Below are 23,296 nucleotides of genomic sequence, written 5' to 3' on the forward strand. Positions count from 1 at the left end.
ATCCCAGCTTCTCAGGAGGGTGAGGCATGACAATCGCTTGAACCGGGGAGGCAGAGGTTGCAGTGAGCCAAGATCGCACCACTACACTCCAGCCTGGGTGACAGAGTGAGACACAGACTCAAAAAAAAAAATCTGGCCAAGTGCAGTGGCTCACACCTGCAATCCTAGCACTTTGGGAGGCTGAGGAGGGTGGATCACCTGAAGTCAGGAGTTCGAGACCAGCCTTGCCAACATGGTGAAACCCCGTCTCTACTAAAAATACAAAAACTGGCCTGGCGTGGTGGCGCACACCTGTAATGCCAGCTACTCCGGAGGCTGAGGAAGGAGAATTGCTTGAACCTGGGAGGTGGAGGTCGCAGTGAGCCGAGATCGCGTCACCGCTCCAGCCTGTGCGGCAGGAGCGAGACTCCATCTCAAAAATAAATAAATACATACATAAATCTGAAGGTTCTATCAGACTTCAAAGTTCCTGCCTCAGCCTACTTCAGCATCTTTATCTTGTACCCCACATCTCTACAACCCACCCCCTACTGGTCTCGTTGGCCTCCTTTCTGTTCCTGGAAGTGAGCCAAGCTTTCTACCCACACTCCCCCACCCCATTCCACTCCAGGACTTGCACTGTTTGTTTAGGTTTTCTTCAGTTGTTGCAAGGCTGGCTCCTCATCTCAGATATCTGTTCTAGATTAATTCTTCCCACCATACTTCTCACCATGTTTTAATTCCTTCATAGTATTTGTTAAACTGAAGTTTTTATTATTTCCCACCAAATGATAAGCAGATCTACCTTTAATACCTCATTCACTGACTGAATGGATGAATAAAACTGTCTACTTCTCCAGCACGTGGAGATCTTGGACAGTACTGTGTTATAACAAAGGCCATCTGTGTTGTGTCGACAGGCCATCGGAACTCTTTTGAGGTATTACACATTTCCTACTTCACTTCCATCTCAGTTTATTACAGAGCCTTTTATACTTCCGGGACAGCAGTGACTTAATACTGAGGCCTGTCAGGGGAAGACCGGGATATCTGAGTCCTGCTTTACCTATCTCGGCTTGCAAGAAACGGTATGGGTGGAGGCCTCCTTCAGTGTATGCCGGCGCTCTAGGTGAACCGAGACATAGAGGTGGAAGTGGAGTAGAAAGGCGGGGCCCACCGGAAGGGGCGGGTTCATGGGCGAACCCACCCCTCCAGGCAGGGTTTCGTCCCTCGCCCCGCCCCTTCCCCCGCCCGGACGGCCATGGCCATTCCCGGCATCCCCTATGAGAGACGGCTTCTCATCATGGCGGACCCTAGAGATAAGGCGCTTCAGGACTACCGCAAGAAGCTGCTTGAGCACAAGGAGATCGACGGCCGTCTTAAGGAGTGTGAGTGCACCTTTCTTTCCATGTAATCAAGTGCCTCGACTCGCTTCTGCCTCTGACAAAGTAGAAGCCTTTCGCCGAGCCCGGCAACCGAGCCTTAGAGATGACCAGGCCTAGGGCCAGGGACAAGGCGCTTTGTCATCCGGCCCTGAGCTTGTGGAACAGCACTCCTTCGGGTGTAGAAATGGCCCAGTCCAGCCCAGGTGACAGAACATCGGCGGCCTTGAGGTGGAAATGAAAAAGAAGTAAAGGAGGAATGGAGAAGTGGGCCGAGGATGTTTCCCAGATTAGGGTGCAGGAAGGGCAGTGTTGGTGGAGTCCCGGGACTCGGAGAGGGGAAGGCGCTTGAGTCAAGTAAGCTCAAGAGATGAGACCCAGGGAGTCGGCTTGTTCTTGGAGTCGAAAGACGGCCCCGGAGCTTAAGAGAGAAGTGTTCCAGTTGTCATAATAACCCATATCGTCTTGTCGTGTTTCGTGTTGTACTGTATCAGGCATACAAATTTCCCTTACCTCCTGAGTGCTTAACTTTTTTTTCAGTGCATTTTCATTGAAAAGCATGAGTAGTTTAATTAAATGGAGAACCATAATTAAATGATTCTGTGGAGAACTGCATTTGTTGACTTTATTTAGGGTAGAATGTCAGAGAACAATCCAAGTGGGTAGGTGAAGAGGTGAGGAAGGGTCTAACTGATTATCATTCGGATTTGTAGTCGCAAATCCTGTGTCAGGGTGTCAATATCTTCTAAGACTGTAACTTAAGATGTGCTTAAACAAGTATTGCCGGTCAAGAAAGTAAAAATATGGTGCTTTCTCTGTAACATTTTGTTGTTATACATGCCACCTACTCATTACAAACAGCATTATTTCTTTTATGGTTTGAAATAGTGGCTGTGAAACTTAGGTAAAGTGAAATAGACTTACGTAAACAGTAAAGTGAGACGTAGCGACTTAAACACACTAAGATTACTGTTCAATTAAAAATGTTCAAATTGTATTATTTCAGTAAGGGAACAATTAAAAGAACTTACCAAGCAGTATGAAAAGTCTGAAAATGATCTGAAGGCCCTACAAAGTGTTGGGCAGGTAGGTGATGGAGTTTGGGGAATAGGGGGTGATGGTAATTTGCTTTTTTATTTAGCCGTTGCCAAAAAGTAATGCTTTTTATTTTCTTCCTTAGATTGTGGGTGAAGTGCTTAAACAGTTAACTGAAGAAAAATGTGAGTGATGAATTAGCTTATTAATTAGTAAAGAAACAGCCCACCTCTCTCACTTTTGAAATGCTTATTATTTTAATGACAATAATGCAGAGAGAGAGTATTTTTGCATAGACTTAAGTTTTCCTTCAACTAATGTCTTCTTGGAGGACAGAAATACAACTAAACCCTCTGTCAACGTGGGTATGTATTTTTTTACTTTCTATTTTTCAATTAGTTCTTTTATGTTTTTTCTTCTAGTCATTGTTAAAGCTACCAATGGACCAAGATATGTTGTGGGTTGTCGTCGACAGGTAATACTTTATATTTGTATAGTGCCTGATGATTGACAAAGCAGTTTCATGTAAGTTATTGTCTCTAATTCTTGAGGCAAGCAGGTGGGGCATTTATACCCATAACTCACAAGGATGATTTGTTCAGACATAGCTAGTTATTAACAAAGCCTGAATTCAAATCATGGGCTTTGACTCCTGGCATTCCGTACTTTCTACTGTATTACATTGTCTCAGTCAGATCTATTAATAGCCACTTAGAAATAAAAGTATTTTAGAACTGGAAAATAGACATTTTATTTTAATGTCATTTTTAAAGAGGACTTAAAAGTGTTAGATACCATCAGTTACCTGTGTTTATATTTAGACATTCAGAACTGTTACTTATGGACTGTACCATGGCCTAAGTTAATTTTGTATGAGGTCATTTAGATTAGGGTAGGGCAAGTTGAAATAATTCTAAATTTTATTTTACAGTTATCAAAGATGCCAACAAATGACCTCAAGTCATTCAGTAGTGTCTGAAATCAATTTATGTATTATTCTTTAGGAAGTGTCCTTAGAGAATTCTTTTAAATTCATTGGAAGAGTTTTCTCTGTTTGTCATTTCAGGTTCAGGTTTTAAAACATTCACAGAATATGGCTGTAAGGGAGAATTTAATCCAGGAACTAAATCCCCTATTAGGATTTTGCCTAGTATATAAGCAGTTGACATTTTCAAACATTTGACATAAGTCAAAATGTTAGATACCTAAACTGACAAGGGGTTTTCATGTCCCTTTCAGGGCTCTGTGGATGCCGAAAGTTGGCATTTCTAAGATATTTCAGGTTGCATGGGGACAAGACTGTATTTGAAAACTAAAAAACATTAGAAAAGCCAAAGTATATATAAGTTGAGTATCCCTTATCCAAAATACTTGAGCCAGAAATGTGTTTTAGATTTTGGCTTTTTTTTTTTCAGGTTTTAGAATATTTGCGTTGTACTGGTTGAGCATCCCTAATTAAAAAAATCAAAAATTTGAAATGCTCCGATGAGCATTTTCTTTGAGCATCATGTCAGCATTCAAAAAATTTCACATTGTGGAGCATTTTGGATTTTCAGATTAAGAATACTCAGCCTGTATTCCCTATAGATGTAAACATTGAAATAGCTTCATATTGATTTATCGTCTTATTTTTTCAAGTAACCTCACTTCTTAGCTGTTTTTTCCTTAATTGTTATATTAATCCTAGTGTTTTGCCTATCTTCCTAAATTTGAAGCTCTTTGTAAAATCCTGTGACAAGTGGTCAGTAATTTATATGATTCCGAAATTGTATTGGCACGCAGTTTTTTAAACTATTAAAAAGTAACTTGGGTCTGGCGGGGTGGCTCATGCCTGTAATCTCAGCACTTTGGGAGGCTGAGGTGGGCAGATCACGAGGTCAGGAGTTCGAGACCAGCCTGACCAACATGGTGAAACCCCATCTTTACTAAAAAATACAAAAAAAAATTAGCCGGGCATGGTGGCGCACACCTGTAATGCCAGCTACTCGAGGCTGAGGTAGGAGAATTGCCTAAACCGGGGAGGCAGAGGTTGCCGTGAGCCAAGATGGCGCCACTGCACTCCAGCCTGGGCGACAGAGTGAGACTCCACACTCCATCTCAAAAAAAAAGTAACTTTATCTTTGAAAAATAACAACATCCTGAGTGTGAGGCAGATCTAGTAGATTCTATCTAATTTTAGCCAGATAAGCCAAGAAATTATTTAGTATGATTCAACCTAATGTGTAATGTGCTCAGCATGTGCCTGTCATGTAGCAAAGGCATGAATGATGGTTGCTGGGTTTTGGGGCTTTAAAGCATTTTAATAAAAATCTCTAAGGGGAAACCATGCATTTTTCTCTACTCTCATGAGCATTTAACACACATTCTTCTCAGAAGCTGTACATTTCAAAATAAATCTGATGAGCACACCTTTAAAATGCTTCCCTTTCCTTTCCCTAAAATGTTCACTAAGGGATTTTTCTATAAATGCTTTGGTAGCAATTCCCAAAGTCACTGTACCATTGCCGCCTCAAGCTTTGCGTGTTAGTCATTTCACATTTTACACTGAGATTACACAAAGGGGCATGCTTTTAAGGAGCAGGTGGAAATCACTTTGAATTACTTATTTTATAAGCCATTTTGTTAGCATAGAGTTTATAATCTCATATTTGTGTTCTCTCTGGAGGGTAAAAATGAGTGTTTGGCTTCTAAATATTAAACTCTCGTTAGAGTGTTATTCCCTTTTTAAGTCTTTATGTAATATCTTTTGTTTTACAAAACTAGCTTGACAAAAGTAAGCTGAAGCCAGGAACGAGAGTTGCTTTGGATATGACTACACTAACTATCATGAGGTGGGTTTCTTATTCTATTTAGTTAACCTTTTATTTTCACAAAGGGTGGTTTTTATCTGAGATATATGCTTCTTGAGATCACTGAATATTTTGGCACTTTTTCCCTTTTACTAGTTTCTAATTAAGCACATCTATGAGATCAGCTACAGGTGCTTGCATGAGCAAGTTATTTATATGCTATCTGTAGGCTAAGAGAAAATATATCTTTCAAAAGAAAAATACATACCTTTTTATTCTAGATATTTGCCAAGAGAGGTGGATCCACTGGTTTATAACATGTCTCATGAGGACCCTGGGAATGTTTCTTATTCTGAGATTGGAGGGCTATCAGAACAGATCCGGGAATTAAGAGAGGTTGGTACTGTGTGCCTTATTCTCTGAACTTAGCTAATAAATACTACTAGTTTTAGGATTCTTAACAGGAGAAACAGGATGAAAAAGTACTTTTTGTCCAAATGTTAGTTAAGAATATTATGTATTTACTATTCTTGCTAAGAAGAATAGCACTGAATTTCTAGCTGTAAAAATTACTGTTGTTTTTTTATTTGGAGATAATTTGGTGTTAGAAAAATCCTGCTCTTTTTGTGGCAAAGGAATGGAGAAAAAGCTAAGAGTAATTGATGTAATCTGATATCCTGTGGTTTCGATTATCATAATAAGTTACTTGGGTCAGAGCATATTTGGATAATGTGTGTGATGAGTTTTTTCCATAACCTCATTAATACTAGCTTCCCACTCTTACAGAAGAGTAGGGTACCGGTTCCTTAAATATTTTATTTTGTTAAAGCTGTTTGCTGCCATTCAAGAAAACCACTGGCTTTAGGATTGTCTTAAATCTTGTAAGCTTTTAGGTGAAGAATCAAATCAGGATTGCCTTACTTCATAGCACAGACAGCTTCTTAACTGTTATCTGTAAAGCAAATTACATTGTCCTATGGATTTTATCCTAAATTAGGCTGTGAATATTTAGGAATTAATGGGAATAATCGGAATGTCTTACACAATCTGATTTAAGCTTTAAGCCAGTTCTCATACTTCAGTACATTAATTTTTTTGGAACTCTTATTAAAAATACACATTACTAGGCGTTCTGAGTGGTTTTGATGGACTAGATTGGGGGTAGGCACAGGAATTAGCATTTAAGCAAGCATTCCAAGTGATTATGAAACCAAATTTTTCTTTGACAATACTTGAAGAATCACTGGTCTAAGTGTAGAAAAAAAAAAGGCAGTTCTCACCTGTATTAATGAAAGGGCAACAGAGGAAGAACTAGTGCTTCATAAAACGGTGAAAACTTGCTTTCAACAGTGATTTGCTGCATTAGCCATAGGAGCAGAAAGAATCCCATGTATACATGCAGTATCCTTTACTGTCTGCAGATACTTTACACTTTAGAGTATTGATTTCTCTCACTTCTGGCTTTTCCCAGTCACGCTTTATGCACATATGGACACAACTTTTTTTTTTTTTCTTTTGAGACAGGGTCTGGTTCTTTTGCCCAGGCTGGAATGCAGTGGTGCAGTCTCAGCTCACTGCAACCTCTACCTCCCAGGCTGAAGTCATCCTCTCACCTCACCCTCCCAAGTAGCTGAAGGCATGCGCCACCACATGTGACTAATTTTTTTATTTTTGTAGAGATGGGGTTTCACCATGTTGTCCAGGCTGTTTTCGAACTCCTGAACTCAAGCCATCCTCCAGCCTTGGCCTCCCAAAGTGTTGGGATTTACAGGCGTGAGCCACCGCACCTAGCCCAACACAACTATTCAATAGAAATTTCTCTCGGTAAGGCATGGTGGCTCACGCCTATAATCCCAGCACTTTGGGAGGCTGAGGTGGGTGGATCATCTGAGGTCAGGAGTTCAAGACCAGCCTGCCAATACGGTGAAACCCCCTCTCTTCTAAAAATACAAAAATTAGCCAGGTGTGGTGGTGGCACCTGTAGTCCCAGCTACTCAGGAGGCTGAGACAGGAGAATCTCTTGTACCCGGGAGGCAGAGGTTGCAATGAGCCAAGATCACGCCATTGCACTCCAGCCTGGGCAACAGACTCTGTCTCAAAAAAAAAAAAAAAAAGAAATTTCTCTCTCAAGTTACTGGTACTATAAGTAATTTAAATTGGACTTTCAGATCTTCAATTTCTCTAGTCTCCACTTTTCTTCCTTGAATCACTCTTAAGAGCAGAACATACTGTTCTTTAAAAGCTGCCGTGGCAAAATGCCAACAGATAAAAATTGTATATACCTTTTCTTTTGGTATGTTGTCAAATCCATCCACCATTTTAGAATTATTTTGTGTTGTATTTTCAAATGCAAACTAGTATAGATCTTTTGAGTTGTGTTTTTTGTTTATATGTTCTTTTGACTTAACTGATTTTTTTGTAGTATAATTTTTCATTGAGGTATAATTACATTAAAAAAATGTAGATTCTTAAGTGTACATTTCAAATATGTTTGGACAAGTTATATATCTGTGTAACCATCACCCCAATCAAGTGTGTGGTTTATTTAAAAAACATTATTTAAAATTTTTTTAGATTTAAGAGATCTTAAATCTACCTGAAGCAAAGCCTCTTAATATAAATGGTTTTACCTAGCATGGAAGTCTAGGTCTATTAAGAATTATGATGTGTACACCTAACTAAGGTGATATTTGACTTAAAGTATTTGAAAGTACATTAAAAATCTTGACTAACTTTTTAAGAAAGATTTAACTTCTTTTCTAGGTAATAGAATTACCTCTTACAAACCCAGAGTTATTTCAGCGTGTAGGAATAATACCTCCAAAAGGCTGTTTGTTATATGGACCACCAGGTTGGTATTGAATTATTTCTACTCCACCAATAAGATAAATGAATTAAGGAATTTAAAAAAAAGACAATTTTTTTATTTTTATTTTTTTGAGACACGGTCTCACTCTGTTGCCCAGGCTGTAGTGCAATGGCACGATCTGGGCTAACTGCAACCTCCGCCTTCCGGGCTCAAGTGATTCTCCCACCTCAGTCTCCCACGTAGCTGGGACTGCAGGCATGCATCACCATGTCTGGTTAATTTTTGTATGTTTTGTAGAGAAGCAATTTTGCCATGTTGCTCAGGCTATCTCAAACTCCTGGACTCAAGCGATCTGCCCACCTTGGCCTCCCAAAGTGTTGGGGTTACAGGCATAAACCACCACGCCTGGCCATAAGATGGAAATTTGATGTGGGCAGTTCTAACTTCTACTCTATTCAGAGTGAGAATGAGATAGGATATTTATGTCTACTGTTCTTTGAGGCATGCTTAGTGCATTTGTGCCTCACAGTACATTTATCTTACCAGGCCATGTGATTCTAGTGCAGCAGTCCTCAAATTGTGGTTCACAGACCCAGAGATGCTTTCATCGAATCTGTAAGGTCAAAACTACTTTATAATACTAAAATGTTAAGCCAGGCTCAGTGGCTCGCACCTGTAATCCCAGCACTTGGGGAGGCCGAGGCGGGCAGATCATCGGAGGTCAGGAGTTCGAGAGCAGCCTGGTCAACCAACATGATGAAACCCTGTCTCTACTAAAAATACAAAAATGAGCCAGGCGTGGTGGCGTGCACCTGTAATCCCAGCTACTCGGGAAGCTGAGGCAGGAGAATTGCTTGAACCTGGGAGGCAGAGGTTGCAGTGGGCCGAGATTGCCCTACTGCACTCCAGCCTGGCTGACAGAGTGAGACTCCTCAAAAAAAAAAAAAAAAAAAAAAAAATTTTTTATATAAGGCAAATGTACCTGTAGCATACTGCTTGACATATGTAGCCCCACAGTGACACAAAACAAAAAACTAAAATGTTGTTTGGCTCTTTCACTGTGTTGACATTTGTGCTGATGGTGCAAGAGCACCATGGGTAAAATTAAATTACTTGCACTGTAGTGTGAATCAGCATTAGTGGCATGAAACAGTGCTAGTTAGTAGCCATTGTGTTCTTGACTGCCACATACTTGCAGTGTAAAAAAAAAAAACTCAGTTTCACTTTAAAGTCCTTGGTGAAACAGTAAAAATTATTAATTTTGTTAAATATTCATCTTTGGGTAATATTTTGTGTTCTTTGTGATAAAATGGAAAATAAATATAAAGTACTGCTGCTGCATATTGAATAAGATAGTTGTCTTTAGGAAAAGCACTTGTGCAGTTATTTAAGTTGCCAGCTGAATTCATTGCTTTTTATGGAATACTATTTTTGCTTGAATGGACCATTTACAGATATGCTGTGGTTATCAGACTGGTTATTGGTTATTAGTTATTGATTACTCAAGACTGGTTTTTGGTTATTTGGCGCACATTTTTTCCAAAGCGAACAAATTAAGCCTGTCATGATAAACAACCGACACCATCTGTTGACATTGATAAAATTTGAACTGTCAAGTGAAAATTAGAATTTTTAGAAACATATATCTGGCACTATGTGGTTGACAGCTTTTTCTTTTTTTCTTTTCTTTTCTTTCTTTTTTTTTTTTTTTTTTTTTGATAAGGTCTTACTCTGTTACCCAGGCTGGAGTGCAGTGGCGTGATCATCTTGGCTCGCTGCAACTTCTGCCTCTTGGGCTCAGGTGATTCTTCCACCTCAGCCTCCTGAGTAGCTGGTGCTACAGGTGTGTGCCACCATGCCAGGCTAATTTTTGTGTTTTTAGTAGAGGCAGGGTTTTGCCATGTTGCCCAGGCTGGTCTTGAATTCCTGGGCTCAGGCAGCCCACCCACCTCAGCCTCCCAAAGTGCTGGGATTACAGGCATGAGCCACAATGTCCAGCCACGGCAGCTTTCTAATGTATTAATACTTAAAGACTTTTCTGATGAGATAAGTGGTGAGAATAACAAAAATTTTTTATAATGTGTAATGAAAAATGTCAACATTTGGAAGATTTGCATAACTCAACCAGTAGTTTCCAAATAATCAATGCTTGATATTAAAATATTCATAAGTAAAAGATCCAGTCAGTGCGCAGGACTGACTGTATTTTAATGTAACAGAAGTTTCTGTCATAGTCCATGTTGTAAGTAGTTAGCTGTTATAAAAAAGACAAAAGTGTTTGCAAGATGTAGAGAAAAGAGAAAGAACCCTTGTACACTGTTGGTGGGAATGTAAATTAGCACAGCCATTTTTGAAAACATGGAGGTTCCTCAAAAAACTAAAAATAGAATTACCATATGATTCAGCAATCCCACTTCTGGGTTTATATCTAAAGGAATTGAAATCAGTGTGTCAGAGATAGCTGCACTCCCATGATTATTTCACAAGATACAGAAACAGCCTAAAAATTGCCCATCAATGGATGAATGGATAAAGAAAATGTGGTAGCCGGGTGCAGTGGCTCACGCCTGTAGTGCCAGCACTTTGGGAGGCCGAGGCGGGCGGATCACCTGAGGTCGGGAGTTCGAGACCAGCCTGACCAACATGGAGAAACCCCGTCTCTGCTGAAAATACAAAATTAGCTGGGTGTAGTATTTCATGCCTGTAATCCCAGCTACTCGGGAGGCGGAGGCAGGAGAATCACTTGAACCTGGGAAGCGGAGGTTGCAGTGAGCTGAGATCGTGCCATTGCACTCCAGCCTGGGCAACAAAAGTGAAACTCCATCTCAAAAAAAAAAGAAAAAGAAATGTGGTAAATACACACATTGGAATACTATTCAGCCTTAAAAAAGGAAACCTTGTCATTTGTGACAATATGGATGAATATAGAGGATGTTATACTAAGTGAAATAAGCCAGACACAGAAAGACAGTTACCACATAATCTCATTTTCATGTGGAATCTTAAAAAATTGAACTCGTAGAAACCAAGAGTAGAATGGTGGTTACCAGAAGTTGTGGTGGTGTATGGGGATAGGGGAGATGTTGGTCAAAGGATATAAAGTTCACTTAGACAGGAGGAATAAGTTCTAGGTGATTTATTGCATAGCATGGTGACTATAATTAATAATGTATTAGCTATTTCAAAATTGCTAAAAGTAGATTTTAAATGTTCTAACCACAAAGTAATGCTAAGCATGTGAGGTGATGGATATGTTGATTTGCCTGATTTAATCATTCTTCAATATATACATGTATCATAATTTAACCCATAAATATACAATTTATTTGTCAATTTAAAATAGATTTAAAAAATTATAACATTTTGATTAAAATTTTAATGTTGACAGCAGAAGTACTTTGGAATTTTTTTTTTTTTTTTTTGAGACAGAGTCTTGCTCTGTCACCCAGGCTGGAGTGCAGTGGCGAGATTATAAGCTCACTGCAACCTCCACCTCCCGGATTCAAGCGATTCTCCTGCCTCAGCCTCCCCAGTAGTTGGGACTACAGGCACGTGCCACCACACTCGGCTAATTTTTTGTATTTTTAGTAGAGGCGGGGTTTCACTGTGTTTCGATTTCCTGACCCCGTGATCTGCCCGCCTCGGCCTCCCAAAATGCTGGGATTACAGGTGTGAGCCACCACGCCCAGCCAAGTACTTTAGAATTTTAAATGAAAATTCTATTTAGGATTTAGCTTTCATTTTGAAAAATTTACTTTCCAAACGATTATGTTCTTAAAAGGATTTTAAAAATTTGTTTCACATAGGCCGGGTGCGGTGGCTCCTGCCTGTAATCCCAGCACTTTGGGAGGCTGAAGTGGCAGGATCACTTGAGCCCAAGAGTTCAAGACCAGCCTGGGCAACACATCTCTGAAAAACAGACAAACAAAAAACTTAGCTGTGCGTGATGGCACATGCCTGTGATCCCAGCTACTTGGGAGGCTGAGGTGGGAAAATCGCTTGGGTCTGGGAGGTCAAGGTTGCAGTGAGCTGTGATCTCGCCACACTCCAGCCTAGGTGACAGAGTGATTGCCTGTCTCAAAACAAATTTTTTTCTACCTTACCATCTAATTAAGACTTCTTTTGTCATTCTTAGGTACGGGAAAAACACTCTTGGCACGAGCCGTTGCTAGCCAGCTGGACTGCAATTTCTTAAAGGTAAAGGGAAGATTATTTTGTACTTAAATTTAATTTTACTTGAATTATCTTATATTTACCTTACTGTTTTTCCTTTAATCAGGTTGTATCTAGTTCTATTGTAGACAAGTACATTGGTGAAAGTGCTCGTTTGATCAGAGAAATGTTTAATTATGCTAGAGATCATCAACCATGCATCATTTTTATGGATGAAATAGATGCTATTGGTAAGAATAACACCCCTGTTGAAAGTTTTAGGACTTTTTTTTAAATGTAAAAGAACCTTTTTCCCTCTCTTAATCTGTAATTGTGACTTGTATGAAGTAGATACCACAATGAATCAGATGTTACTTTAACCAATTTTAATAAATAACCATTCATGGCCGGGCGCGGTGGCTCACGCCTGTAATCCCAGCACTTTGAGAGGCCAAGGTGGGCAGATCACAAGGTCAGGAGATCGAGACCATCCTGGCCAACATGGTGAAACCCTGTCTCTACTAAAAATACAAAAATTAGCTGGATGTGGTGGCACGTGCCTGTAATCCCAGCTACTGAGGAGGCTGAGGCATGAGAATCACTTGAACCCAGGAGGCGTAGGTTGCAGTGAGCCGAGATCACACCACTGCACTCCAGCCTGGTGACAGAGCGAGACTCCATCTCAATAAATAACCTTTCACTTTAACAAAATGAGAAATGTTACACCAAAATCAAGTCTAACTTTGTCAGCATAATTCTTGCTCTTTAATTTTCATCTTAATGTTTTAAGCCACAGACTGTTATGTTCTGTTTTCTTAAATGATGGTTGTAGAGGAAAAGAGTAATGCATATAAATTTCCAAATCTACTATCTTAGGTGGTCGTCGGTTTTCTGAGGGTACTTCAGCTGACAGAGAGATTCAGAGAACATTAATGGAGGTAATATTTGGTAAAGGGGGTTTATAAAGAAACCAATGTTTATTAAATGAACTGAACATTGCGTATTTGATAGTCAAAATATATAGAACATTTTAAATGAAATATGAAATTTGAAAATATTGTCAGGAACAAACATGTTTCTCTATTACAAACTCTAAGAAAATGACTACTAGTAAATAAGGCTATCTGCCAAATTCCATTTGGTATATACCTGTACTATTCTGTGTTTTTTTGAGTAGATCAGTCATTCATATATTTAAATTCTTAGGAATGTGATCTTGCGGTAGTTTTATGAAGACATTTTTTGTAATGGTCATATTAAGACTGTTGGCAATAAATGAGCTATAATTATATATGAAGCTGCTCTAAAAATTATTTTTTTCTCTCACTTTATTGCTGAGACTGAGGCAACTAAAATAGTTTTGATAATTGAAGAGGATAGATGACAGAATGAAAGAATGCACATAAAGCCTTCCCCCAGTTTTACCTTTCCCCACTCCAAATTCTGTGAAAGTGATATCAAGAGTCCAAATACATTTTCCACTTCAAATAGAAACTAGGTAGCATGGGTATTGCAGTGTCAAATTCTTTCTCCTTAGAAGTATTTGAAAAATCTTTTTTCATAAATTATACAGAACTGCTCAGAAGATAACATAGCATTTGGAAATTATAAAATCTCTTAGAAACCTTAAATTGAGATTTTTTAAATAACACAAATACTAATTTTATTCAAGTAACTAATATATCATCAACTAACACATTGTCAGACTAGCTATATTTTAGAGAGTTTGTTAAATGCAGTAAGGTTTTTCATTTATTCAAGAAAACTTTAGAAATTGAGGACAATATTTTTTATGTCTTTCAGTATTTCTGTGTACAGTAGAATTATTTGAAAAAATAGGCCAGGCGTGGTGGCTTCTGCCTATAATCCCAGCACTTTGGGAGGCCCGGGTGGGCAGATCATGAGGTCTAGGCATTGAGACCAGCCTGGCCAACGTGGCGAAACACCGTCTCTACTAAAGATACAAAAATTAGCTGGGCGTGGTGGCGCGTGCCTGTAATCCCAGTTACTCAGGAGGCTGAGGCAGGAGAATTGCTTGAACCCAGGAGGCGAGGTTGCAGTGGGCTGAGATCGCCCCATTGCACTCCAGCCTGGGTGACAGAGCGAGAGTCTGTCTCAAAAAAAAAAAAAAAAAAGGAGTCCCAGCTACTCAGGAGGTTGAGGTGGGAGGACTGGTCGAGCCCAGGAGGTGGAGGTTGCAGTGAGCGATGATCAGGCCACAGTACTCCAGCCTGGGTGACAGAGTGAAACTCTGTCTCAAAAAAAAAAAAAAAAAAATTTCGGTTTATTATCAAATTTGTAGAAAAATATTTGTATCCAGTTATCCTAATATAAATGTTATGTCTGACATATCATAAGCACTTTATATATTGGATTTTATTATTAGCTTTTATTTTAAAAAATAATTGATAAAATTTTGGACATTGGAAATTAGATCCACATAGTTTAATTTCATAATTCTTGACATGATGGAAGCCTTCAGATTTATTAAAACTACCTGGTAGCTATAGAAAGATACATAGCTATTAAAAGGTACATAATCTAGCTTAGAACTTTGAGGCTAGAAAGTATATCCCTTTATATAAGAGAGAGAAAAAAGTAGAATTCTATCAAATGACCATTCTGAAGATAGAATATATCTGTCTGTAGACAATACATTTCATGGCATTAGACATATAAAAGGTGTGTGCTATTTTTTTAATGGTTAGAATGTTTTGTAAAATCTGATTCTTAATATTCTTAGTTACTGAATCAAATGGATGGATTTGATACTCTGCACAGAGTTAAAATGATCATGGCTACAAACAGACCAGATACACTGGATCCTGCTTTGCTGCGTCCAGGAAGATTAGATAGAAAAATACGTGAGTTAAGATTCTTTACCTACTGTCCATTTCCCTTTGTGCCCATTTCTTTTTCCATACTTCACTTCACCTTCCACTGTATTTTAAAAAAGATAAAACTGGACTATAAAATAATTTTTTATTTTCAGATATTGATTTGCCAAATGAACAAGCAAGATTAGACATACTGAAAATCCATGCAGGTCCCATTACAAAGCATGGTGAAATAGGTAAGGAAGTCATCTATTTTATTTGTATTTACATTTGGTAAATGAAGAAAAATACTGTTAGAAATTACTGATAGTTTCCTAAATCTGGTTTTAAATTCAGCAAATGTGGTGGTTTTAAATTCAGCAAATAGTTATTGAGCATCTACTATATGCTAGGAACCATTGTAAATGTTTTGTAAGGGCTGATAATATAGCAAGGAACAAAACAGACAAATTTCTGCCATTAGAGAACTTACATTCTTGTTAGGAAAAAAAACAGATAGTTAGTAAAACAAAGTATAATAGATGATAATAAGTGCTATGGAGAAAAATAAAGCAAGAAAGTGGGGGGCAGGCATGGTGGCTCACTCCTGTAATCCTAATGGTTTGGGAGGCCGAGGCAGAAGGACCGCTTGAGGCCAGGAGTTTGAGGTTGCAGGGAGCTATGATCATGTGACTGCACTCCAGTTTGGCAAGACCCTGTTTCAGGGGGGAAAAAAAAAAAAGAAAAGGGGGATAGGAAATTAGGGAAGTGCCAGGAGTAGGCATGAGGATATGTTTTTAAACGACAGGGAGGATTAGCACAGGGAAGGCCTTACCAACAAAGTAATTTATTTTTTAGAGACAGGGTCTCACTCTTGCCCAGGCTGGAGTGCAGTGGTGTGATCCCAGCTCACTGCAACTTCTGCCTCCCAAGCTCAGATGATCCTCACACCTCAGCCTCCTGATTAGCTGGGACTACAGGCACACACCACCAACCCTGTCTTGTTTTTTTGTAGGGATGGGGTTTCACCATGTTGCCCAGGCTGATCTTGAACTACTGGGCTCAAGCAATCTGCCCACCTCGGCCACCCAAAGTTCTGGGATAACAGGCTTGTGCCACTGCACCCAGCCTGGTTTTTTTTGTTTTGTTTTGTTTTGTTTTGTTTTGTTTTAAATTGATTCCTGTTAAATGCTGACAATAGGTCAGATAAAGAGTTCTCAAAGTAGACCTTTGGATTTAACTATGTGGAGGTCATTGGTAATCTTGTCAAAAGTAGCTTCTTGGGAGTGGTGGAGGTGAAAGCCTATTTCAGATGAGTTTCAGAGAGATTGGGAGGAGAGGCATTGAGTTTAGACATTTCTTTTAAGAGTTCTACAGAGGGGACAGAAGAAGTAGAAGGGGAATGCCGATGAGGATTTGGCAGAGTTTTCTTTAAGATGGAAGAGTTTACAAGCCCCCCTCTTTTTTTTTTTTTAATAATGCTACTGGGAGTGACCTAGGAGAAAGAGAAATTGGCAATGTTCTTCCCTTGAAGAGGGATTAGCCCTATATATATGTGTACTTTTATGAGACTGGGGGGAAGGCAGAGTACAAAGAGGCTTATGATGACAGGTTCTTAGATAGTGCAGGAACTTGTAGAAGTGTTTTTCTCTGAATGCTTCTGTTTTCTCAGTGAAGTAGAATGCACATTCAGAATGAAGATAGGGAAGTATTCTTAGAGATTTGAGGACAGAGGAGAAGGTATAAAGTCATTATCTATGGAAGTGAGGGATTGGACTAGGGTGCAGGCCAGTAAAACATGGCTTGTGAGCCAAATTCGGCTTGCCCTGTGTTTTTGGAAACAAAGTTTTGTTGTAACCCAAGCATGCCCATTTATCTGTTGTCTATGGCTGCTTTCCTACTGGAATAGCTAAGTTGAATAGTTACAACAGAAACCATATGGCTTGCAAAGCACACAGTATTTACTCTCTGGCCCTTTACATAGAAAAGTTTGCTGACCTCCAGACTAGGGAAATGTAGTATAATTTCCAGGCAGCCTTAAAAACTCTTTAGAAGTTAATGGTCCAGAATAATGACAAATAGCTGATTGTTGACTTTCACTATCTTCATTGCCCCTGTTAGAGAGTTTTGAGTTGGAAAGACCAAACTGAACAAAGGATGTCAATGTATAGGTTTCTTCCACAAATACTGAGCTCTTGCTAGATGCCAGATACTGTGCTAGTCTTGGGAATTCTTGCTCTCAGGAAGCTTACAATGAACTTAAACCTGATTAAAGACAATTCATGAATATCTGTATGATTTCAAATAGAGAATGACATGCCCTATATTGCCTGACCAAACGGTGCATCATCAAAGTTATTCAAACTGTAGTAGCCTGTGCTGTCTTATTTCTCTTCCTATTCTGTATCAGATCCATTGCTGCTACCCCAATCCTATAGCTCTTTGATTCATGTCTGTTATGTGGGTGAGTGGAGAACTCACTGTATTACTGCTACCATAGATCTGATACTTCACCACTTGAATCTTGCACAGAAACCAGAGAAGCTAGCTAATGCCTGCTGTAGCATTTAAAAATTCCATGTGATACAATTATGTATGATTACATTTCAGTTTTGCTATACTTTATATTTGGCTTATATGATTAAAGTAAACAGTAAATTCCATTGTTATAATTGGTTTTGAGTGTTATGGGTTTATTCAAATTAAAGATTTGATTACAGTTTTGATAAGAGTCATAGCTTAACAGGTATCTGGAGTTCACATGTGCATAGCTATTTCACTGTATAAAAATAGGTTAAGATATTTTGAGATTTTGGTGATATTTCCTGTTTTTAAAGTTTCAGGGGTGTGTCTAATTCTGCTTGGTGCTGGTTTATTTAACAGAAGTCTTAGTTTTTGGATATTAATATTGTGGAAAGTTAACAGAGCTGATGTCTAGCTGATCAAACTCAAAGTAAGCTCTTCAGTTTAAATTTTCGATGTGGGCATAAATCAAGTAAAGGTCTAATTTTTAAAACTAATTTCCAGTATTTTTTCTAAACAGATTATGAAGCAATTGTGAAGCTTTCAGATGGCTTTAATGGAGCAGACCTGAGAAATGTTTGTACTGAAGCAGGTAAGGGTTTAAAGTACAGTTTTACTATTGATTTTGATTTTTAAAATTTGGTGAAACTGTTTTGAGTTTGTCCGAAAGCAGAGCATAGACTTTGCAAGGATTTGGGTTCATGCCGTTCTTTTAGGAATTGATTCCAGGAAATAGGAGAAGCAGGGCAAGTGAGATGGAAAGAGGGAAAGCTAATATGAGCGTGCACCATTGAGGTAGGTGCTATAGGAAGAGGAGGTTAGATCTCAGAGAAACATACAGAATGCCTTCCAGGATCACCCAGCTGAAAGTTGGGAGACTAGAACATTTATTTACCAGTACTCATCCCCCATTGGATGAGATTTGCCCTTGGTAGTGTTAACTCCTTTGCACTTCTACATGCCTTAGGGCAGAATGTGGAAGGAGAGGCATGTAATAGAACACTGGCCCCCTGAAGTAAGTCTGAGGTGCTACAGAATTGCCTACCACACTTGTGACTGGAATTAGAATGGGCCAGCACCAGAAGTATCTGCTGCAAAATGAATCGTGTATGTTGTCTAATACTAGTCTATGAGCAGTGTTTTGAAAGATTGATTTATGAATTATGTGATCATGCCATTTGTGTAAAATGTAGTATTTAAATATAATTTTCTGTGGATTGTGTGATACTATTTTTTTCACTTCTACATGGTATGTAAAAATTGTGTGATGCTATTTTTATTTCCAGTACCAAGTAGCTTTAATACCCTACCTAGAATCATTTAGTTTTTGTCTTCCATACAGAATCTTTAAATAGAAAAAATAAACTTCTACAGTATAGTTACTGACTTTATAGGTTATAGATTTTCTTAAGTATTAGAATATGTGATTTCCTCTTGCTTTTCATATCATGTTTAGCCTTAGTAAATTCAACACAGTGTTTAAAGCAGGTGCTCAGGGAGGGCTTCTCAGTACAGGTATCTTCATGGGTATTGGGTATGCTGTGAGTCAGTATCTGCATCAGATATGCAGGTCAGATACTTCCATTCATGTCTAGAAATGCTGTCAATACAAATCAGGGTAAATCATGCTCATAGAGCCTTATCAATAAACTAAACTATTTAGAGGTAAACTGTCATATAGCTTGAACAAGTTAGAGTAATTTATGACATTCTCTTTCCAAAATGTAAACCAGACCAAATTATTATCAGAAGATTGCTTTGGTTAGATTGTAATCCAAATGCAAGCTGTGCAGTGAACTTAAAGGCTGTTGCTATCAAAGTATACACTTTTTTTCATTACATATTCTTACAAATTTACCTTTAGTTATTGCAAATGAGCTATAACTTCTGTGTGGATTAAAATTTTAGTTTTTTTTTTAACTAGGTGGGACATTCACATCTGGAAACATACTGAAATTCTTATCTTCTTTTTAGACTTGAAGGCTTTTTTGTTAACATTTTTCTGTAAGTTAAAATACACTTGATTCAACTATAGTTGCCCTTCCTGTTCAGGTCCTGACATTATCTCTTTTGGATTATAATACATCTCTGTTTTATTTTTTCTTTTGAGACAGAGTCTCACTCTGGCCCAGGCTGGAGTGTAGTGGCATGATCACTGCTCCCTGTAGCCCAAACCTGATCATTTCTCCTTTATCTCCCAGTAGCTGGGACTATAGGTGGGCGCCACCACACCCAGCTAATTTTTGTATTTTTTGTAGAGACGGGTTTCACCATGTTGTCCAGGCTGGTCTCAAATTCCTGGGCCCGAGTAATCCACCCACCTGGGCCTCTCAAAGTGCTGGGATTACAGGCACAAGCTACCAGGCCTGGCCAGGCATCTCTTGTGCAGATTTACTTATTCACTAAAGTGATTTGGAAAATAGCCATGTGTGCAAGGTTTACAAAAATAACCTACCTAGTTTCACTGTAGCTTTCTAAGCAAGTTTTGAAACTTTGTTATTTTTTAAAAATCAGTCATTTCACCCAGTTTCTAGGACAACATAGATTGTTTCCTTATGTAGAAATCTAGGACAACATAGATTGTTTCCTTATGTAGAAATCTAGAAAAGAAGATAGGAAATAATCCTTGAAATCTTCTATTTTAACTCGCTTATTTTATGTAAGTGAAAATTCAATACAGGCAGATCCTCAATGGAAATATTAGAATTCATTTAATTAGTAGATAGCAATAACCTTATCTGCTTTAGTTTATCATGAGTTAGGATTATCTCAAAATCTGGGACCCATATCCATGACACAACTAATGTTTAAAAAACTGCATTCAAGGAAACTTTTACCCCTTTGTCAAATACTATTTGAGAAGGTACTTGTCAAAAAGTTGAAGGAAAAAACTGAGTTGTGATACTCAAATATGAATCAAATAAAAATACCGATTTGTACATAAATTAGGTAAATTTTAACACATGAATAATGACCCTGAGTTTTGCTAAAACCCGCTGTTGGCTTTCTATATGATTCCCTATTCTCAGCGTTTTTGATTATTAACAAAGAATGGCTATCAAACTTACTTAAGATTTTTTTTTCCCCATAAATGTGTGCCTTCCAGCAAATTGCTTCCTGTCAAGTTAAATTACACTTAAAATGTGTGTGTGTTGGTAATTTTGATTTGCTTCGGTTTTTTATGCTTGTTTTTATTAAGAGCTACAATTAGATACAGGGACCATTTAAGCCTGATTTTATGTTATTCATTTTTTTGAGACGGAGCCTCACTCTTGTCACCCAGACTGGAGTACAGTGGTGTGATCTTGGCTCACTGCAACCTCCGCCTCCCGGGTTCAAGCGATTCTCCTGCCTCAGCCTCCCAAGTAGCTGGGGTTACAGACGCCCACCACTACGCCCAGCTAATTTTTCTGTTTTTAGTAGAAACGGGGTTTTACCATGTTGGCCAGGCTGGTCTCGAACTCCTGACCCCAGGTGATCTGTCTACCTTGGCCTCTCAAAGTGTTGGGATTACAGGTGTGAGCCACTGTGCCCGGCCTTGAACCGGATGTTAAATATTCATATAATTGTCTTACCTGTTTTTGTTTTAGAAAATAATCACAACACCGCTATGGATTTTTTTTTGAGATGGAGTCTCGCTCTGTCGCCAGGCTGGAGTGCAGTGCCACTATCTCAGCTCACTGCAACCTCCGCCTCCTGAGTTCAGGCCATTCTCCTGCCTTAGCCTCCTGAGTAGCTGGGACTACAGACGCGCGCCACCATGCCCAGCTAATTTTGTGTGTGTGTGTGTGTGTGTGTATTTTTAGTAGAGATGGGATTTCACCATGTTGGCCAGTATGGTCTTAATCTCTTGACATCGCAATCTGCCCACCTTGGCCTCCCAAAGTGTTGAGATTACAGGCGTGAGCCACCGCACCCGGCCTGTGGATTTTAATTGAAAAAAGATAGTGGTTTTTAGCAAATTAGAACTACTGGCTCAGAAGTAATAAATCTAAGCTTCACATTTATTCCATAGAATTATATTGTTTTTCTTATAATGAACATATAATTCATATGTGATATATAGCAGTCATGTTGTTTTATTCTCCACAGGTATGTTCGCAATTCGTGCTGATCATGATTTTGTAGTACAGGAAGACTTCATGAAAGCAGTCAGAAAAGTGGCTGATTCTAAGAAGCTGGAGTCTAAATTGGACTACAAACCTGTGTAATTTACTGTAAGATTTTTGATGGCTGCATGACAGATGTTGGCTTAATGTAAAAATAAAGTTAAAATAATGTATGTATTGGCAATGATGTCATTAAAAGTATATGAATAAAAATATGAGTAACATCATAAAAATTAGTAATTCAACTTTTAAGATACAGAAGAAATTTGTATGTTTGTTAAAGTTGCATTTATTGCAGCAAGTTACAAAGGGAGAGTGTTGAAGCTTTTCATATTTGCTGTGTGAGCATTTTGTAAAATATTGAAAGTGGTTTGAGATAGTGGTATAAGAAAGCATTTCTTATGACTTATTTTGTATCATTTGTTTTCCTCATCTAAAAAGTTGAATAAAATCTGTTTGATTCAGTTCTTCTACATATATATTCTTGTCTTTTCTAAGAGTATATTTACTATGGTCCTTTAGGTTCTTTAGCAAGTAAACTATTTGGTAACCCAGATGGATTGTGGATTTTTGAATATTATTTTAAAATAGTACACATACTTAGTGTTTATAAGATCATCTTCTTAAATAAAACATGGATGTGTGGGTATGTCTGTACTCCTCCTTCCAGAAAGTATTTACATATTCTTCATCTACTGTGATTAAGCTCATTGTTGGTTAATTGAAAATATACATGCACATCCATAACTTTTTAAAGAGTATGATTCAACATAATATTTGCTAATATGTGACTTGGTTTTCTTGGTTTATGTAAGATGATAGGTCCCTGTTGAGGATGTGAAGGTCTGGACCCTCTTCCAGGAAAAATTCTAACATACAATTTTGCATATACTATAATTTCAGGAAATTTATTGTTTCCCAAGCTCATCCAAGGACTCTTTAGGTATCTATGGATACCTGGCTAAGAGTGTATGATGTAGGGGATGTAGGAGTGTCAGAAATGTTCAAAACAAGATTTCTATTACCTATACATGATTCTTATATCATCTGGCAATAAAAGCTATAACAAAGTACACAAAGGAATCATCATTGGGCATCAATAATTATTAAAGATGCTGGTGAAAAGAAAAAAGACAACTTCAGTTTCATAAACACTAAAGAACCAAAAAACGTGACCTCGCTAATTATACAATAATTCTTCAAATTAAAAACTTCCTAGCAGGATATTATGTGCCTTTTTATAATTTTAGAAGATGAACAGTTAAAATAGTGATAGAGAAAATGGAGTGCTCAAGTTAGCCATCTCATAAATTATTGTACAGTTCTATTTCTATGTGTTGGCAGTGCATTTTATGTGACAGAATGTAGGGGGAGGTTTAAGTCAAATATCTATGTGATCTTTTCACTTATAATTTGCATTTAGTTAAGGAGTGACTATCTTGCCTTTTACCTTTGTGCTAGTGGTTGTTTTTTAAAGAATCAATTTGGTGTACAAATCCTTTCTTTCTTTCTTTTTTTATTTTCGATTTTTTTTTGAGATGGAGTTTCGCTCTTGTTGCCCAGGCTGTAGTGCAATGGCACTATCTCGGCTCACTGCAACCTCCCCAATGGCACTATCTCGGCTCACTGCAACCTCCGCCTCCCGGGTTTAAGCGGTTCTCCTGCCTCAGCCTTCCAAGTAGCTGCAATTACTGGCATGCGC

The 23,296-nt window shown here is 38.4% G+C and overlaps 1 protein-coding gene across 1 annotated transcript; it reads left to right on the top strand.

Moving 5' to 3' along the window:
• The first annotated feature begins 1,140 nt into the window (after positions 1 to 1,140).
• Positions 1,141 to 22,071, top strand: PSMC6 (proteasome 26S subunit, ATPase 6). The gene is made up of 14 exons (XM_002824748.6): positions 1,141 to 1,367; positions 2,368 to 2,447; positions 2,542 to 2,581; positions 2,819 to 2,871; positions 5,160 to 5,227; positions 5,467 to 5,581; positions 7,949 to 8,036; positions 12,130 to 12,191; positions 12,274 to 12,397; positions 13,023 to 13,084; positions 14,890 to 15,010; positions 15,139 to 15,219; positions 18,006 to 18,077; positions 21,578 to 22,071. The coding sequence occupies exons 1-14, from the start codon at positions 1,241 to 1,243 to the stop codon at positions 21,694 to 21,696; spliced, it is 1,212 nt and encodes a 403-aa protein (XP_002824794.1). The 5' UTR covers positions 1,141 to 1,240; the 3' UTR covers positions 21,697 to 22,071.
• Positions 22,072 to 23,296: the final 1,225 nt, after the last annotated feature.

This window comes from Pongo abelii, chromosome 15 (genome assembly GCF_028885655.2).
Source record: "Pongo abelii isolate AG06213 chromosome 15, NHGRI_mPonAbe1-v2.0_pri, whole genome shotgun sequence".
Lineage (NCBI taxonomy): Eukaryota > Metazoa > Chordata > Mammalia > Primates > Hominidae > Pongo > Pongo abelii.

What these genes read in the sequence shown, in the direction of transcription:
- PSMC6 (XM_002824748.6), top strand. Translation starts at nt 1,241, where the DNA reads ATGGCCATTCCCGGCATCCCCTATGAGAGACGGCTTCTCATCATGGCG. An exon ending in TTTGTTATATGGACCACCAG is followed by an intron (nt 8,037 to 12,129) that starts GTTGGTATTGAA and finishes TGTCATTCTTAG; the next exon opens with GTACGGGAAAAACACTCTTG. An exon ending in TTCAGAGAACATTAATGGAG is followed by an intron (nt 13,085 to 14,889) that starts GTAATATTTGGT and finishes TAATATTCTTAG; the next exon opens with TTACTGAATCAAATGGATGG.